Source organism: Ovis aries, chromosome 22 (assembly GCF_016772045.2).
Source record: "Ovis aries strain OAR_USU_Benz2616 breed Rambouillet chromosome 22, ARS-UI_Ramb_v3.0, whole genome shotgun sequence".
Classification (NCBI taxonomy): domain Eukaryota; kingdom Metazoa; phylum Chordata; class Mammalia; order Artiodactyla; family Bovidae; genus Ovis; species Ovis aries.
Genome location: NC_056075.1, coordinates 50,343,707 through 50,363,384, shown reverse-complemented (window position 1 = coordinate 50,363,384; position 19,678 = coordinate 50,343,707). Strand labels below are relative to the sequence as shown.

At 57.0% G+C, this 19,678-nt stretch overlaps 2 protein-coding genes across 20 annotated transcripts in view; both read right to left on the bottom strand.

The window, feature by feature from the left end:
• Positions 1-708: 708 nt before the first annotated feature.
• The window catches only part of JAKMIP3 (Janus kinase and microtubule interacting protein 3), a 94,915-nt gene continuing 75,945 nt past the window's right edge, over positions 709-19,678 (bottom strand). For 11 of the 19 annotated variants that reach the window (XM_060404839.1, XM_060404837.1, XM_060404841.1 and 8 more), the window contains 4 exons: positions 19,547-19,612; positions 17,725-17,766; positions 16,208-17,128; positions 709-3,152 (listed from right to left, as the gene is read on the bottom strand). In XM_060404839.1, coding sequence (XP_060260822.1) covers positions 17,012-17,128; positions 17,725-17,766; positions 19,547-19,612 — 225 coding nt within the window. In that variant the 3' untranslated portion in view covers positions 709-3,152; positions 16,208-17,011. Of the gene's footprint in view, positions 3,153-16,207; positions 17,129-17,724; positions 17,798-19,546; positions 19,613-19,678 lie in introns of those variants that run through there. The other 8 variants (XM_060404844.1, XM_060404846.1, XM_060404845.1 and 5 more) reach the window with 2 other exon arrangements.
• On the bottom strand, positions 3,168-13,967 carry LOC132658433 (putative uncharacterized protein FLJ46204). The gene is made up of 2 exons (XM_060404867.1): positions 6,940-13,967; positions 3,168-6,719 (listed from the first exon to the last, which is right to left on the bottom strand). Exon 1 carries the CDS (start codon positions 9,921-9,923, stop codon positions 8,928-8,930), a length of 996 nt encoding a protein of 331 aa, XP_060260850.1. The 5' UTR covers positions 9,924-13,967; the 3' UTR covers positions 3,168-6,719; positions 6,940-8,927.

The window sequence follows — 19,678 nt, the reverse complement described above, 5'->3', positions numbered from 1 at the left end:
GGGGGACACGGTTCCGTCCCTGGTAGGGGAACTGAGACCCCACGTGCTGCAGAGCAACCAGGCCCCTGTGACGCAACTAAGACACAACGAAGCCAAAGAGATAAACACTTGTTTTTTAAAAAGCAAGTTCCGAGTTTGGGTGGCACCTGGCAGGAGGACTCCCAGCCCGCCCAGCCTCCCAGGACAGTGCTGTCACTCCATCAAGCCCCGCGGGGGGCTGGTTTCTAAGGAAAAGACATCCCAGCCTCTGCTTCTGTTAGAACAGCCGCAGCTGGAATTTCAAAGCATAAGCTGGGACAGCAGGAGGCATAAGAACCCTGCAGAGCCCAGTCAACACTTCCTGCCCCTCGTCCCAGCCCCACCTCGGGTTCCCACTTTCCCAAAGAGATCCAACAGCCTGTGCTCACCTGTGTGGGGTCACTGCTACTGAAACATGTTCTTATTTACTCGCAGAAATTCACCGTTCTCAGGGACTTGACTTCTCCCTTGCTTCTCATTTGACAAACAGCCGAAGAGCAGGCCTCCCCTGTGGCTGACCTCAGGTGACCTCAGAGCCTGTCCTCCAGATGAGCACCCCGCCCCATGACTTAGGACGAGGCTGTATGTGACACGCCTGGATCTCCCTTCCCAATGCACAGAAGGCGCAGCTCTCCTTTCTGGTGTGGGCAGACGCACTATCATTCAGAGAGTGGACACTGAACACAGAAGTGGCTACTGCAGCCGCTAAGTCCAGACTTTAATACTTTGTGATATGGAGAACTTCGATATTCTAAGATTTGAAACAATCTTTATTAAAAACTGTACAATAATTTACAAATAAGTAAAAATTCTCTGGTATATATCATAGGAATCACAATAAAAAAATATGTGTAAAATTCTGTAGTTGATCACCATACAAACCCATTTTAGGCCTCTGAATACTGTTTAGCACTGAACAGAGTATCATGTGTTTAGAGTGTGGTTATTAAGGAATTGCTTCAGGGAACACAAACACCGCCTGGCGCATCGCCATGAGAAAACAAGTCCTCATTCGTGTTTGCATAAATTTACAATAAAGCTTTTAAAAAATACACAGTAAACAAATATACGATTTGATACCTATATGTACAGCTTGATTTTCCTGAGCCTGAACGTAAATCCATTACTGTGTTAAAACATACAGTCCATCTTAAGGTCAGTGACGCAGTGATGGTCAGTGTAGATTAATGTCCAACACCTCCAAACCCACTCCCGGCACGCCTTCCTTCCTGACTGCCGGCACTGGTGTTCACAGCCGCGTAAGGCACTCAGGGTGTCCTGAAGGCTACAGGTTCCTCGAGGGCTGAGCACTTTAAGGAAAAGCCACGGTCCTTCAGCAACTGGAGCTTGAGACCATGGGAATGAGGTACACACACTGTGTCAACAAGGAAGCTGCAGTTTACATGGATTCTGGCTTGGACAAACGAAAGCACGTGCGTGTGTTTCTGGATACTGTGCACACTGTGTATGGCGATAACTGTTGGGCCTCACACGTCTCAGTCACACAGCAAACATTTCTGTGTTTCAACCTCTTCGTGACACTTCCTCTACCTGAAGAGCTAAACAGTGAGCCCAAATAGTCAATTCAACCCAGTCCACTGGTTTTGAATAAAAGGTACATTCTAGTATTTAGAAAATGCATATTATTTTAAAATACTTGAAGTCTTCAGATGCTCAGTGGATTGGCAGGAATTAGTGACAAACACTCATATTTGTCTCTTTCTTCTCTTTCTTTCTTTTCTCTTCTCTCTCTTTCTCTCTCTCTTTTTTTTCAAAAGCCCAAACCCTGAAATGCTGGATTTTGTAAGCAGATGAACAGAAGGTGCCTATAATACATGAACAAAAACAATGGTATCTGAAGAGAAGACTTGGCATTTCAACTCAGTGTGTGCTTTGGGGAACATGCAGTTTCGAAATGCAGTTTGGTACATGGATTACTTAAAACATTCACTGAGCCATTTTCCCTTTCCAGTGCACATCCTTTCTACATGCAGATAACAATGGCTTCAAAAGCACTGGTACGTATTTGCATGCTTCTCTTTCCTGTGGAGTTTGCCTCCTTTTAAAAATTACAAAGCTGTGATTGAGAGTCTGGGATGTGTGGGCATATGAAGTGCTCCAGACATGTGTACAAGGTGAAAATCATGATGCCCAAATAAACACGAGGGGTTTCAAAATGCACACTTCAGGGTCCCAGCCAGCCAGCCTCCATCACTGCTGTTCCTGGGCAGGCCCTCGGGGAGTGGAACTGTGGAGCGTTTCTCGATGCCTGCATCACACACTCCATCAGACTTCACTCTGGGGGCTCATCCATGGCTCCACAGCGGCATTTATTTGTGCAGGCCTATTGTTTGCCATTTGATTCTGAGCACAACAAACGTGCCCAGACGACACAGTCATTAGTACAAGACAAAGAATGCAGGGAGGGCTAAACCAGACTTTGGACTTGAGACACAGACCCTGACTTCAAGCTCAGATGGAAAGGCAGTGAACTGGCCCCATTTCTTGTCCAAGTGAATATGTAACTGCGGCTTTAATGACAGAAAGGATGCCTGCTTCCTGGACAAGTGTTGATTAATCGTGCATTACCCAGTGGAAAACCTGCACCCACCAGAGAAAAGCCACGTCTGTCTGATCCTATAGTCTTTCTCTCGATTCATCCTGGGGAATCGAGCCTGGTCTGGCTGCCTCTGTCACCCGCACCCGAGTTGAACGTTTCTTCTGACACAAATATGAAGTGAACCTAACACTTGCAGACAACGCAAGCGGCCTTCCTCTGCTCCTGGGCAATGCAGAGTGTGCTTCTTCCATATGGTGTTGTCTGTGACGGTCTCACCCGGCTCATTACCCAGTACGTCAATCTATAAGTGCCTCAAAAGAGCTCAACCCTGAGTGTCCTCTTCTGACACAGCACGTGTGTGTGCACACGCAGACTCACGCACACGCACACACACAGCGTTACTGACAGCACAACCTCAGATCTCAAGGGTGCGAGGTCAACAGAAGGACCACCTCCAAGCCACAGGTCAGGCTGTGCCCAAGTGCAGGAAGTCTCTCCCAGCCTGTGGACCACGACGCTCACAAGGAGTGGAACTCACGCTTTAAACTGGCTCCATCGACGTGCTGCTTCTCCTCTGAAAGAGAGTGAAGACAGATGCTTTCTGTTAGTGTGAGATATCTGAGCCGCTGGCGGGGACTCTGGGTGGGGAAAAGGTCTGGAGAAATGACAGATGCTGGCTCCACAGGTGGACAGTCTGGCCCAAACACGGTGCCACGCTGAGCCTCTGCCTGGAGATGCTAAGGCTCTTCCCGGGAGCTGGGAGGCCACAGAGGTCAAGTGCCTCATGAGGTCACATGCAGACGTGGCCTCAGAGCTCCCTCCTACACTGCCATTTATTTCTGAGTTTTTGCTTTTTCTCAGTACTTAGAAAGTGGGCCTCTGTTATATGCCTATTCTTTCTTTTCACCTTTTACATCTTTATATTCGGAAGAAGTTAAGAAGCTGCTTCCCAGGATCCACATCTAACAAGAAGGGTGGGCCCTGGAGCGGCAGCCTGGGTGGGGGGAGGGGTGAGGGAGGAGGGGGAGGGGAAGGAGGAGGGAGAAGGACCCTCTCTCTTTTCAGATGGAAAGACCGAAGCCCCGAGACACCGAGGGATCTCCCGAGGTTGCACCTCCGGGCTGACCAGAGCAAGGGCCCCGGCCACCTGCTCACGGGCCTCCACCACGTCACTGCCTCCCTGAGTTAGGATGATAACTGTCTGGGGTGTGAGCCACACACAAATAAATACTGAACAGGAATCTTGTGGAAAATAAAGTCACCCTCCAGCTTGAAGGGACAGGGTGACGGCATCCAGTTCCCTGAGGTCATGGGCTCCCTCTCCTGAGCCCGCCTGCCCTGCTGCCCTTACGACCACAGCACGGCGTCCAGGACGGGCGCCCTCTGCTCTCACCAGGGCTGCGGCACTGCACGCGCACACACACACACGTGGATGCACACACGCACACGTGTGCACACACATGCACATACACGCACACATGTGCACGCACACACAGAGGCGTGGTTGCTTCCAGGCATCCAGACCTCCCCTCCCTCCTGATGCACACACACGCACACGTGTGCACACACATGCACATACACACACGTGCACACGCACACACAGAGGCGTGGTTTGCTTCCAGGCCTCTAGACCTCTCCTCCCTCCTGACCTCCAGTCCTCTTGGGGACATGGTGTCCTCCACTCCTCCTTTCTCTGGCCACTGGCCCAACTTCCAGACTGTCCCCGTCAGCCCAAGATCTCACCGACACTGAAGCTGCGCCAGGCCCCGGACAGGCGAGTGTGGGTCCTCTCCGGGGTCTGCCCTGGGTCTCCTGACCTGGGGCCTCCTTGGTCAGGAGCACCTCTGTGGGCAGGAACTGAGCCACTGTTAGCACAGGGGCCTACCCACCAGGTTCGCCCTGGACTGGCCCCTGGGAACCCAGCTTTTGAAACTCTCTCAGAGTGAACAGGTCCTGCTCATGGGCTGGCTGAGACTGTTTGTACAAATGGTGTGATTTCTGGCAAGCATCTGCTTCCTTCTGAGGCTGGTATTTTACGGGCAGGGGGTGCCCACATGAGTAGCCCCAATAAAAGCCCTGAGCTCTGAGCCTTAGATGAACCCCCCCCCAAGCTCCCCAGCAGAGACACCACACACACAGCCGCATTTCCATGGCCAGGGGAGCACACTCCACGTGGCCTGCACAGAAGAGAGAATGTGTAGGGAGCCTCCTCCTGGGTCTCCCGGCCCTGCAGAGCCAGCCACATCCCTGCAGGACACTGCTGCATGGTCTGAGCTGGGCTCCACTCGGGGCTGCGTCCTAAGACTCCTGGTGGGTCCCTGGGCCTGTGGGGGGCTCTTGGGGACCTGGGAGCCCTCCCGTCCACTGTTTTCCAGAAGCCCAGGGGCTGTGAGGTGCAGATCAGGGAGGCGTGGTCTTTGCCTCCGTGAGCACACCTGTCCACTTGCTGGGTCATCATTTGATTGACCGTGTGTTAGGGGCCAGGGCAGTCTGGGTGTGTCTTGAGGTCCACACCAAAGGCCTGTCCACACCGTAGTGAGCCAGGTACAGCCCCATGTGCAACGCTTCACAGAGAGGGGACAGGGCAGTGCGTGAGCACAGCATCGTGGGGGAGCGGGGACACAGGATGCATCGCTCCCAGCCCAGCAGGGCAGTGATGTCTTGATCAGGGTGGGCACCCAGAACGGCAGCCTCACCCTTCCTTCTGGAGGGAGGGCTTGTGATGTAATTTTTATACTGGGCTGCACTGGAGGATGGGTGATATGGATTCAAGTGGTCATTCAAGTTATCATTCAGGAAGAATGATAACCAACATCATTAAAGTGGGTTTATGTTATAGTCACCAAGATGGATGAAGGAGAGACGAGGGGACAAGAGGGCATGGGCTGGACACGACCCAGCTGGCAGCAGGGCTGTCTCTATTGTTGGCACCCAGCCTAGTGGGCACAGAGACGTCAGAACCCTGCTCAAAGCTGCAGAAGCAGAACTCTCACCAGTAACACCCGTCGGCAAACACACGCAAGTGCCTTCACGCACACGGGTTAGGAAACAGCACGCGGATTTATGTCAAATTAGAGCCCGAGCCACCGGCCTCTCAACTGTTGGGAAATGTGAAGTTGCTGGCAGGGTGACCAACCTTTCTGGGGTTGGAACCCACTGCAGGCGGGGGGCCTCATGTTGCCCAGAAATGTGCGCAAGGCAAGTGAACCCAGATCCAAACACAGGGTGGGCCAGGAAGAGGCCCAGAGCTTACGTGGCAGGGGCGAGGCCCTGCAGCCCAGATCTTTGCTCTCTGCCCCAAACATCACCCTACTCCAGGTCCCAGGCCCTCAGAAGTAAGCCGCGCAAATACACATACAATCAGCTTATGGGACAGCGGAGGACGGGTTAAAGCCAGAAACCCTCCGCGTGAACGCTACTTCTCTGGGAACCGCAGCCTAGCATTTCCAGCAGCGACAGAGCATGTGTTTGGGGCCGAGGGCTTCCTTCCCGAGGCTCCTACTTGGGCGAAATAGGAAGAAACAGATAGCCTCGCCCAGGCTCGGTTGAGCATCCCCCTGCCGCCCGGGCAGGTCTCCACAGGGCCTTTCCATCAGCCACACAGAGGGGGACGGGGCTTCTGCCAGCGCCCCCGGGGCCATCGACCAGGCCCTTCTCCCCGCGCCCCACAGGCAAGAGCCCGCTGCAGGCGGGCCGGTCCGCTCCGGCCCAGGACGGTCTGTGCTCACACCATGCCTGGCTCATCAACTTGACTGGGACAGACCTCCTGTCTCTAACCCCCAGACTGCCGGCCTGACCCCCACCCCACCCCCGCCCGCACTTGCTCTGACTGGGCAGGCTGCCTGTCCAGATCCCATATGGCTGCCCCATGCACGTGCCCGGCACACACACAGACCCACACACACAACCACACACAGACCTGCACACACAGACCCGCACACACAACTACACACAGACCCGCGCACACAACCACATGCACAGACCCGCACACACAACCACACACAGACCTGCACACACAGACCCGCACACACAACTACACACAGACCTGCACACACAATCACACACAGACCCGCACACACACAACCACACACAGACCTGCACAACCAACCACACAGACCCGCACACACAACTACACACAGACCTGCGCACACAACCACATGCACAGACCCACACACACAACCACACACAGACCTGCACACACAACCACACACAGACCCGCACACACACAACCACACACAGACCTGCACAAACAACCACACAGACCCACACACACAACTACACACAGACCTGCGCACACAACCACATGCACAGACCCACACACACAACCACACACAGACCTGCACACACAGACCCACACACACAACCACACACAGACCCACAAAACCACATGCACAGACCTGCAAATACACAGCCACACACAGACCCATACACAACCACACACAGACCCCCCCCACACACAACCACACACAGACCCACACACACACCACACTCACAGACCTGCACAACCACATGCACAGACTCGTACACACAACCATACTCACAGACCTGCACACACACAACCACACACAGACCAATACACACACAACCTCACACAGAGACCCACACACATACTACACTCAGACCATACACACACAACTACACACAGACTCAAACACACAACTATATACAGAACTGCATATACAACCACACACAGACCTGCACACACAACCACACACAGACCCGCACACACAACTACACACAGACCTGCACACACACAACCACACATAGACCCGCACACACACAACCACACACAGACCCGCACACACACAACCACACAGACCCGCACACACAACTACACACAGACCTGCACACACAGACCCGCACACACTACACACAGACCCGCACACACAACTACACACAGACCCACGCACACAACCACATGCACAGACCCACACACACAACCACACACAGACCTGCACACACAGACCCGCACACACTACACACAGACCTGCACACACACAACCACACACAGACCCGCACACACAACCACATACAGAGGCCCACATACACAACCACACACAGACCTGCACACACACAACCACATGCACAGACCTGCAAATACACAGCCACAAACAGACCCCACACACACACAACCGCACACAGATCCACACACACACCACACTCATAGACCTGCACACACAACCACATGCACAGACTCGTACACACAACCATACTCACAGACCTGCACACACACAACCACACACAGACCAATACACACACAACCTCACACAGAGACCCACACACATACTACACTCAGACCATACACACACAACCACACACAGACTCAAACACACAACTATATACAGAACTGCATATACAACCACACACAGACCTGCACACACACAACCACACACAGACCCGCACACACACAACCACACACAGACCCGCACACACAACCACACGCACAGACCTACACACACACAACCATACTCAAAGACCTGCACACACACAACCCTGGGTTCCTGTTTTGTTTTCCGTCCGGGTGACCAGGAGCTGCTCTCGCAGCCCGAGAAGGGGCGTCTGGCTCTCCCCGGGCGCCACCTGCTCTAACAGCACCCTCTGTCAATAATGGCCTCGTGCTCACGCTGTGAGAGGGCCCACACTGCTTAAACCGAGACGGCAACGTGACAAGCGCTAGACAGCTGGCTGTGGGCCGGACGCTGCCACTGGACAGTGCAAATCAGGCAGCCGAGTGCAGAGCCGGGGCGGGGAGCCCGCGGCCTCTGGTCAGCTCTCCCACTTCTCCCTGAGACCCCGTGCAGACGTCCCAGCATCATGAGAGAACAGCTTTTGCCGTCAGGTAAACACAAAATTCTAAACAGGGAGGAAAAAGCTGCTCCAAAGCCAACGGGAACTGGAGGAGTCCGTCAGTATCCCTTGATATCAAGGCTTCCCATTTGGGATGACCCCTGATGACCAACAGGAACTGGAGGAGTCCGTCAGTATCCCTTGATATCAAGGCTTCCCGTTTGGGATGACCCCTGATGACCAACAGGAACTGGAGGAGTCCGTCAGTATCCCTTGATATCAAGGCTTCCCGTTTGGGATGACCCCTGATGACCACAGGTGGACATCCAGAAGAGAGTCCGGCACCAGCACACCAGCAAACTTCCCGCGAATGTTCGCGGCGGCGAAACCCAGACGTCCATCCCCAGGGTGGTGGAGTCCCACGAGGGCCTCCCGGAGCGGGACACGGAGACACACGGGTCACCGGGCAGCTGAGTCTAGGCACCGTGAAATGGAGTGTGCTGCGTGTCCAAAAGTATGGCGCCTCTTACAAGGACGTCTAAAGCAACGACAATCACACCTTTCAGAAACCTACACGCCCGCCACAAAGCGCTGTACAGGGCACGGCCCCAGGGGTCAGAAGGCAGTTACCTCCGAAGGGAGAGGCAGGTATGGGAGGGGGTGGGAGGTTAGACGTCAGTGAAGCCAGGGATGTGATGAGAAACACCCGCCGGGCCGAGCCCAGCGACAGGAGGGAGCCAGTGTCAGGACGCATGCAAGTCTGTGCAGCAAAGGGGAAGAAAACTCCGTGACAAGGGCTGCAGAGAGTGTGAGTGTGTGTGTGTGTGTGTGTGTGCTCCGTGACAAGGGCTGCAGAGAGTGTGTGCATGTGTGTGTGTGCTCCGTGACAAGGGCTGCAGAGAGTGTGTGTGTGTGTGCATGTGTGTGTGCTCTGACAAGGGCTGCAGAGAGTGTGTGTGTGTGTGTGTGCGCTCCATGACAAGGGCTGCAGAGAGTGTGAGTGTCTGTGTGTGTGTGTGTGTGTGTGCGCTCCATGACAAGGGCTGCAGAGAGTGTGAGTGTGTGTGTGTGTGTGTGTGTGCTCCGTGACAAGGGCTGCAGAGAGTGTGTGTGTGCGTGTGTGTGTGCTCCGTGACAAGGGCTGCAGAGAGTGTGAGTGTGTGTGTGTGTGTGTGCACTCTGTGACAAGGGCTGCAGAGAGTGTGAGTGTGTGTGTGTGTGTGTGTGTGTGCTCCGTGACAAGGGCTGCAGAGAGTGTGAGTGTGTGTGTGTGTGTGTGCTCCCTGACAAGGGCTGCAGAGAGTGTGTGTGTGTGTGCATGTGTGTGTGCTCTGTGACAAGGGCTGCAGAGAGTGTGAGTGTGTGTGTGTGTGTGCTCCGTGACAAGGGCTGCAGAGAGTGTGTGTGTGCGTGTGTGTGTGTGCTCCGTGACAAGGGCTGCAGAGAGTGTGAGTGTGTGTGTGTGTGTGTGCACTCCGTGACAAGGGCTGCAGAGAGTGTGAGTGTGTGTGTGTGTGTGCTCCGTGACAAGGGCTGCAGAGAGTGTGTGTGTGTGCATGTGTGTGTGCTCTGTGACAAGGGCTGCAGAGAGTGTGAGTGTGTGTGTGTGTGTGTGCTCCGTGACAAGGGCTGCAGAGAGTGTGAGTGTGTGTGTGTGTGTGTGTGTGCTCCGTGACAAGGGCTGCAGAGAGTGTGAGTGTGTGTGTGTGTGTGTGTGCTCCGTGACAAGGGCTGCAGAGAGTGTGAGTGTGTGTGTGTGTGTGTGTGCTCCATGACAAGGGCTGCAGAGAGTGTGTGTGTGCGTGTGTGTGTGTGCTCTGTGACAAGGGCTGCAGAGAGTGTGTGTGTGTGTGTGTGTGCTCCATGACAAGGGCTGCAGAGAGTGTGTGTGTGCGTGTGTGTGCGCTCCGTGACAAGGGCTGCAGAGAGTGTGTGTGTGTGTGTGTGTGCTCCATGACAAGGGCTGCAGAGAGTGTGTGTGTGTGTGTGTGTGCTCCGTGACAAGGGCTGCAGTGTGTGTGCGTGTGTGTGTGTGCTCCGTGACAAGGGCTGCAGAGAGTGAGTGTGTGTGTGTGTGCGCAGGCCTGTGAGTCAGCACACAGGATGGCGGTGCCCTATGGGCACCTTGGCCGCCATGCTCCTGGCAGGGCTGGTCAGCTGCCGTCCATCAGACAAGCACACGTCTGGCCACAGCCCCAGGCCTGCTCCCTCCTCCACCTCGGGGCTGAAGCCCAGGCTGACGAAGCCAGCCAGACAGAGCCCCTCTGGGCCGGGTCTGGGGGCTCCATCACCCGTGGGCTGTCCCCGAGTTCAGCTCCCCCATCCCCAGCACAAACGTCCTGGGAGCTGCTGTTCACACTTGGGCGAACCTTCTGGGAGGCATGTAAACAGCTCAGCTTGTACTTCTTTCCTTAAACATGAAACAACATACTGAAATTAAAAAGACAATTTCATCAGGTTATGATGGAGACTGTCACAGACATGGCTCAAATGAAGGCTTCCTCTCACGCGTGTCCGCAATGCCTGTTAACTGTGGGTGTTTGCTGAGCAAGATCGACTCCTCCCTGAATCCCAACAACGACAGCAGCCATCACTTCCGGTCGCCGGGTCTCAGCGCAGCGTGGGCAGGCTCACAGGAGCGAGGCTCAGCGGCGTGCAGTGCCTGCTCCGAGAGAGCTGTGAATCTGCCCTGCTGACAGTTGAGCCTCACATCTCCGGCTTCCAGACCCTGAGCTGGGCAGACGAGGCGCCTGCAGCCCCAGCCCCACGCCCAGGACCCAGAGGGGACGCCGGCAGATAGCAGCTCTGACGCCCTGCCTCCCCGAGTTCGGTGACTCAGAGGCGGGGAGGACACTCCAGCCAGGACCAGGCTGACTGCAGAGTGGGCTTGGTCCAGCCAAGCAGAAGGCATTTTACTCAAAGACAGGGGGAGTTCTTACAGCGGGGGTGGGAGGAGACGACCACTTGCAAACAGTATGCTTCGACCAAGACCATGCACCAAGTGCAGACACAAACTGGAAACGGGTCACGGACACGAACGTGAGACACAAAGCCACACAATCCCGGAAGGAAACGCTGGGGAAGATACGGAGACTTCCAATCCGGCAAGGTTTTCTCAGGCCCAATACCACACACCCTATTAAAGTTGACAAATTATAGATTTTTACCTAAGAACTTCACTTCAAAAAATACTCTCAAAAGAACAACAAAAAAAAAAGAGAAAATATCTGACCAAGGGGCTATGTCTGAAACATAAAGGAGTCTTAAAATTCCGTAATAAGAAAACATAGATTGAATTTTTAAAAATGGGCAAATGATTTCAATGGGCAGTTCACTGAAGAAGATACGTGGGAAAATGCCCAACGTCATCAGTCACTGGTGGTGGCGGTTTAGCTGCTCAGTCGTGTCCGACTCTGTGACCCCACGGACTGCAGCCCACCAGGCTCCTCTGTTCACAGGATTCTCCAGGCAAGAACACTGGAGTGAGTTGCCATTTCCTCCTCCAGGAGATCTTCTCGACCCAGGGATCAAACCCACGTCTCCTGCACGGCAGGCAAATTCTTCACTAACTGAGTACCAGGGAAGCCCTCATTAGTCATTAGATAAACGAAAATCAAATTCAAGATAATGACCACTTTGCCCTCATCAGTACGAATGCCCCCACCCCCAAAAGACTGACCAAGTCAAGCACTGGAGAAACTGCGGAGCAGCAGGAGCTCACATGGCTCAGCCACCAGAGACCCACGTCTCCAGGGAGTGGGTCCCCGGCAGGGCAAGGGGAGGGCGGGGCTGGGCCTGGAGTGGTGGCCTGGAATTGAAAGCATCACTGTGAATTTCTGGTTTTATGACAGACACACAGATGGCAGATGGACACACAGATGACAGATGCCGAATGCCAGATAGGAGACAGGGGCCAGAGGACAGACAGCAGACGGAGCAGACGGCGGGTTACAGACGGGGGGCAGGCAATAGGTGCCAGACGGAGGGTGGGGCGGAGAGACGGCAGACAGACGGCAGGTTACAGACAGGGCACAGGCAATGGGTGGTGCCTAGGTGCACAGATACACAGTTAGATGACAGAAGCAGAAACGCACAAAGCGGACCGGCTACTCCTGCGTTAGCGCACAGGTGGGTTCCCACGCTCTGCCCAAGAGGGCCCAGAAACGCTGCGAGCACACCTAGCCCAGAGGGGCTGGTTCCCCAACGCCACTCCCAACAGAGGGAACCAGGCTCCTTGGAGAAGCAGCTGTTTCAGACTTGGGGCAGGGAAAACACAAGATAAGCCTGAGCATCCTGCAGGGATGGAAAGTAAGAAAGGGCTCGAGACACAGGGGCTCAAGGGTCACAGGCACCAACCTGATGGAAGCTCAGTCATTTACCCCGCCACGGCCCGAGCAGGATCAGAATTAAAGAGAGTGTCGATGATAACCCACAGGACAAACTAAATGCTCACGAGCCCATACTGCTGCATGGAATTGGATGAAGAAAGAGATGAGAGGGGACAGGTCTTCACCAGAGAAAAACTCTGATGAAATAATAGAAGGCACATGGGACTAGCAAGCCGCGAGAACCACCAAGGCAGGAAAGACCCACCGATGTCGGCTAGATTATCGGGTCAGTGTTTAAGGAGGATCAACGTATTTGCCTGGTGTCAAAGCGTCTCTCTCCAACACTATTTATAGTTACACACGACGTCTTTTCAGTGGACAACCTGGGAGAACCTTGATCAGCGTTCCACTTGGAGGGGCGTGGTATATGGACACCACGCACCCTGACGGACATGCTCAGAAGGCGCATCACTTGGGGGCAGTGTCGCCAAGAACACCTAACCTCAGTCCCATCAGAGGAGCACGCCAGACAAGTCACACTGGAGAGCAATCCACAGAATAACCAACCAGCTCCTACTGAAGTGCCAAAGTCGGGGACACTGAGGAAAACTGGGACGGACCAGGGGACGACTCGACATGGGCGGGGGATGCTCCTGAAGCAAAAAAATGCTCGTCTGGACAGAGAGGGTGGACCCGCTGAGCTTGGATAGAGTGCGCTGTGATGACATGAGATGGGGACGTCTGGGGAAGCTGGGTGAAGGGGCAGGAACTTTATACCATCTGTGCAACTTTTCTTTAAGTCTGAAACTATTTTAAAATAGAAGACTTTTTAAAAAGCTGATGGGAGACGGGGGACGCTTGCTTAGTAATCTGGTAACTTGCGTTGCACATACTGTTCCAAATGTGCATGGAACCAGCCCCTCCCAGCGACGTCTCCAGTGCAGAAAGCCCCAAGGCCCTTGTCTGCTCCCTGGCTGAGAGGGGCCCTCGCTGTCTAGGGGGAGTGTGTCAGTAGTCGGGGCCGGGAAGGGCGATAACAACACAGAACATCCTGGATTTAGACGTCAGCACTCTGCTGACAGCCTCAGACTCACCCTGGAGACTGGCGAGCCAGAAGGTGATGGGGGAACCCCCGCAGGGGTCAACGTTTCCCACGAGCTGCCGTCCGCAGCTGCAGACGCGCAGCCCGCAGCTCTGCACCTACAAAGCGGTCCCCTCCCCCTCGACTGAGAAAAATCACATTTTCTCGGTGTGCCCGCCCCCGGCACCCCCGTGAAGGGAAGCGTAGGCCGCGGGACCCTTCTCTCTGAATGTCCGCTACTTCTGCTCAGGGTGAGGACGGCTTGGTGCCAACTGCTTCATGCAATATCCTACTTTGCCTGGTGACCCAGACCTCTCCCCCTGGTCTCTGGATGGCGGTGCTGGGTGGAGGGAAAATGTGCTTGTTCGTGGGTCCTTGGGAGTGAGACCCTGGCCCCCACTGCGTGCCACCATCCCACAGCCCCAATTCCATCCCCACATGGTGATGCCCACCGCCCAGCACCAAGGCCATCCCAACACGAGCATCCTGGGAGCAAGAGTTGTTCAAGTACCGTCTGGGTCTCTCTCCAGATGTCCAAGGGAGCCTCCATCAACACTCAGGTCCTGGATGCCGCCTGGGCCCCAGGGAGGCCGTGCCTGCCCAGCACCCCCATGTCCGACCCTCACCTCAGGCATCCGGTCATCTGTACCCGGCCCTGGCCTCCTCCACAGGTGAGACCTGCCCACAGTTCTGGGGCACCGACTGGCCTTCCAAGCCCTGGCAGGTCCCCCGTGCCCCGCACACGGCAGACAGGCTGCAGAGCTCGGCTGGCTCTCCTGGGGGAGGCTGTTGGGAAGATCCCCAAGGGGCAGAGGCGATCCCGCCACCCGCGGGATCTTCCAGGGACTCTGCACCATCCATTTTGACACAGCATTGCTGCGGCCGTGTATTCAGTGTCCTTCACTGGCTACAGGTGACCCCTGAAGCCAGGCCGTGACAGTGGGCTGTCCTCGTCAAGCACTTGCCTTCACACAACACGATGCAGCCCACGTACCTCAAGGGACCCTGAGGTCCAGGGACCCCAAGGTCAGGGACCCCAAACTCCAGGGACCCCAAACTCCAGGGACCCCAAGGTCAGGGACCCTGAGCTCCAGGGACCCCAAGGTCAGGGACCCTGAGGTCCAGGGACCCCAAGGTCAGGGACCCTGAGGTCCAGGGACCCCAAGGTCAGGGACCCTGAGCTCCAGGGACCCCAAGGTCAGGGACCCTAAGCTCCAGGGACCCCGAGCTCCAGGGACCCTGAGGTCCAGGGACCCCAAGGTCAGGGACCCTGAGCTCCAGGGACCCCAAACTCCAGGGACCCCAAACTCCAGGGACCCTGAGGTCCAGGGACCCCAAGGTCAGGGACCCTAAGCTCCAGGGACTGGGCCTTGAAGGGCTGTTCGGGTTGGAGGGCCCATGTGTGGACCAGGACGGGGGACCAGCCTCCTCCACTGTAGAACCAGCCTTCCAAGTGGCCTTTCCCAGCCAGAGGCTGTGCCCATGCGTCCCCAGCAGGGCCCAGGCCCCGCACCAGGCTGACTGCACGTGGCTTTGAGAGACGGGCTTCCTTAGAGGAACCGTGTGAAAGAGCCGAGTGTCTTAAGGCCCCTTCTAGGGAGCGGGCGGTGGTCTCTGGCCTCTGCTCTGCCTGACTCCCTTCTCTACATGGGGATGAGTCTCGAGGGCCCTGCAGCCTCACTGCCAGAGGTTCAGCTGGCTCTGTGATGGGAAGGGGTAGGGGAGACGGGGCCCCTTATCGCTCCTACAGACCCAGAAAACAGAACTGCCCCCCAAGCCACCCCATGTCACCCAGAAACACGTGGAGAGAAAAGCTCCCCAGGAGCGCCCGCCCATCAGGATCCTGACCCTGCCATGGGGATGACCCGCTGGCCGCCCCGAGGGCACTTCCAAGCCCTGGGGTGGGGGAGGTGATGCCCTGGGGACACAGGGAGGCCTGCTGAGCTGGGAGTCATGCCGGAGAGAGAGGCTGTGCCACAAGGAAAGGTTTCGGACTTTCTGGGCCCAGCCAGACGGGGTGGGCCGGGAGGTCGAAGGGTCTGGGGTACAGGGTGGGGCTTGGAGGGCAGGAGGGGCTGGGGGCCCTCTTCTGCTGGGAGCTGAGCTGAGGCCGCCGCTGTGGCTCAGGGACATGCCCTGTGACCATGCATGGGCCCCCTGGCTGGCCTTGTTGGAGGGTGTCCTGGATCAGGGCAGAGAACACCCACAATACAGGCAGCACCTCTGGGACCACCCCGTGCCCACCGTGCCCTCACCTGCCTGCACAGACACCAGGGCTCCCGCTGCAGGGCCAGCGTCCCAGCAAACTGAACCTTCAGAGGGGGCCGACCTCCCCCCACCCTAGGAGGCAGGATACCGCAGACCCGAAGGTGAGTGGGCGCCCCACTGGGTGGGAGGGAAGGTGTCCCTCCAGGGATGGTGGCTGAGTCTCACCTGCTGCCAGCTGGGCGTCGGGCCCCCTTCTCAACCGCAGACCTACAGGCTCTGTGGTCCTCGCTGGGCACTGCCCCTGGAGCAGGAAGGCTGCAGCTCTGGACCGGGCGGCTTCGGCCGCACTAGGCCTGCCTCTGTGGCGTCCGGGTCTGCACCACCCGAGACAGCCTCTGGCCCCTGCGTCTCCAGTGAGGCCGGGCTCTGTCCAGCCACCCCGCCCTTCTCGTCCCAGCTCCCTCCACCGGCTCCTCGGTCCTTGCTCTGGCCAGTCCTTTGGCGCGGCTCAGGGTGGGGGGCTGGTGGCACCGTGGCATCCACAGCTCCATTCCCACTGGCGACAGCGTCTAACACGGCAGGGTGGCCGCACGCGTCGGTCGGCAAGCGCTCAGGACCCCAGCAAGCGGGCTGCAGCGTCTTCGCAGCTGGCCCGGGTGACCCGGGGAACCACGCTGGAGATGCTCCATGAGCCACCCGGGTGCCCTGAACAAAGGTCCCCGTCATGGCAGCAGCCCCGCCGTGGCGTGCTGCGGGCCGCCTGCATTGTTTCTGGGAGTCCGTCCTCTCCTCCAACTCCTGTTGCGGTCACTGAGGGAACCAGGGGAGGCGGGGGCCGGGGCTCCTGCATGGAAGCGGCCTGTGCACCCGCCAGCAGGGGCCCCGCGTGTCCCCATAACTGGGGCCGGGGGCTGTGTCCCAAGCGAGGACCTGGGGTCCGCAGCCAAGACCAGGCCCCTTCAGAGAAGCCCGGTCGGAGAATGAGTTCTAATTCCGGCTCATCAAAGTGAACAGTCCCCTCGGAGGTGCTCAGAGACCCCCTCTCTCTCTCCTCCTCGACGGCAGGGGGTCTGCAGAGGCCAGCTCCCCCCGAGTCTTCAGGGACGGGCGCCCACCGCTCTCCGGTAAAGCTGGAGGAAAGGGGGGCTGGAGGGAAAGAGACGCAGGACACAGATCAGGGAGGTGGCAGGGTGAGAGGGAAGGGGCTGGAGGGACAAGGGTGCCGGGAAGGATGGCTCTGCTCCAGAGGAAAGGCCCTCTGGCAGGAGTTGGGGGGGTGCCCACAGACAGAGACGGGATGACGAGGTCTTGTTTGGGAAGGAGACAGTGGTCAAGCTTTCACATGCACCTCGGGCTGAAAGTTGCAGGGACGATGTCACAGCCTAGGATGACTGTGACGTCCTGAGTGAGCCCAGCTTGTCGGGAAGGTGGGGGTCCTGGCCGAATCTCTAGTGTCACCCCAGATCGAACTCGATACGCAAAGGACAAAAGTCACCAGCCCCCCAGTGCTGCCTCCAGCCGAGCTGCCCGGAGCAGAGAACAGGAGCGTGTGCAGGCATCTCTCCCCCAGGAGGTCCCCAGGGGACCCTCTCCAGGAAGGCGAGCACCCCTTGCCCTCTGATGACGGCAGACCCTCCCCTCTAGGACCCATGTAGGCCCAGGGTGTCGCCTCGAGGGAGCCCCCCTGCTTACGGAAAATGGGGGCTCTGCTGGTCCCCGGGACGTGGACAAGAGATACTCACCACGCCAGAGTGCCCGGGCGAGCTATGACCACAGAATGAAAGCTAAGGAGAAAAACAAGAACAAAAATAGGAACTGAAAAGCAAAGGGGGGGGGGGCGGAGACACGGAAGGAGAGAAAGAGAAGAGAGTTGGTAGAGTTTCTGGCAAGAACGAGCGCGTGACCGCAGACAGGGCGACGTGGCGCAGCCGGCCGGGGGTCGGGAGCGGGTCCTGGCGCGCTGTGTCCAGCGGGTCAAGGGCTGAGCTGCGAGGGGCTGTGAGGACACCTGGGTCGGAAGTGACCACGCTGTCTGTCCCCGGGGACCGAGCTGTGGGGCCCCACGCCGTCCAGAGGGCGGGCTGGAGGCGACGGTCGGGAGGGAGCCTCTGCCGGTCACCTCGCCTCTGGGTCGGGGGATGGGGACCAGCCCATCTGGCCCTGTCGCCGAGCTGATGCTGAGGATGCTAACCGGCTATAGTGATGATGGGAGTCTTACGGGTGGAAAGATGGGCCAAGTGCCAGGCAAACACCAGCACTCCGGGCCAATATTTTGGTCTCAGTCCCATTATCAGTGATAAACCACAGCCAACACACTGAATAGATTTCACACTCAGAAACCCTCCTTTTGGGTTGGGGGAGGGGCCTGGCCACTTTAGACACAAGAGAAAATCTGGCCGCAGTACAGCTGCTTGGAAAAGCGGAGCCCCTTCAGCTGGATTAAAAGAGTAAACACCCAATTTAAAAAATTCGAGCATTTAATGCAAACAAATGCTCTCACTTAAAGATGGAAAAGGAGGCAGAGACAGCACCACCCTGAGGCTGTGCACTCCCCTCCCCCCCCCCCCCCCCCCCCCCCGACCCCGCGCCTGGTGCCTGTCTGCCCCCACCCAGGGGGCAGGCGTGGCTTTGCTCCCAGGCTCCTCTCGGCCTGGCAAGTCATGCCCCGCCCCTAGGGCTCCAGCGGCCTGTCTCGGGCTCCGGATTTGCAAGTTACCACCAAGACTGTTCGGCAGATGGCGGTAGAGTGCCCACGGAAGGGGCCGTTTTTGTCCTCAGGAGGGTGGGCAGGGCAGGCAGGGACCAGCTCCAGGGGCTGCCGGGCGGAGGGGCCCTCGGTCCTTGCGCTAGTCGCTCAGTGGCGTCCACCTCTGCGACCCCCTGGACTGTAGCCCGCCAGGCTCCTCGGCACGGGGTTTCCCAGGCCAGAATATGGAGTGGGTTGCCATCTCCTCCTCCAGGGGATCTCCCCAACCCAGGGACTGAACCCACTTCTCCTGCATTGCAGGCAGGTTCTCTATTGCTGAGCCACCAGGAAAGCCCACCAGAAGCCACTGAAACATCCTAAGTCACAGAAAACAAAATTAAAATTAAAAATAAAATAAAACATCTAACTGTCCTAGAGCTCAGGGAACCCCACAGGAAGAGCCAGGATTGTCCCCATGGACGCTCCATCTGCCTTGTTGGAACTCACAGAGCCAGGGGTTGGGGGAAGAGCTGGACGGTTCTCCCTGACCTCGAGTCACATGGCCCCAAACCAGCTGTACCCCAGCACCCAGAGCTTCCCAGCTCAGGAACCACAGTAAAGGGCTCTCACGAAAGGGCCCCAGTCACTGGTCCACAGGTACCCCCGAGGCTGGGACACTGAGGCCGTGAGAGGCATGGTCCTGGGGGTGGCATGGCTGGGTCATCGAGGTCAGGGTGTTCCCAGACCCCGCACTCCAGCCCCTGGTTCGGAGCCTCTTTGCCCAGCAACACCCCAGCCTCAGACCAGTGCTGCGGGGCACCGGGAGCTACCGCCCTCCTCTGTGAGTCGGCCCCGAAGTTCACGCTGACTTTACTCACCTTTTCCTCCAGTTCCTTTATTTGCCTCTTCTGGGCTTCTATTCTTTCTTCTAATTCTTTAATTCTCTGCAATGTTCAAAGGAGGAAAATCCTCAAGAATCAGAATATTTGGGAAACCAAGTGGGAAAAGAT

Excerpts from the sequence above, each read along its gene's own strand:
- LOC132658433 (XM_060404867.1), bottom strand. The coding sequence starts at position 9,923 with ATGCACACACACACACTCTCTGCAGCCCTTGTCACGGAGCACACACAC.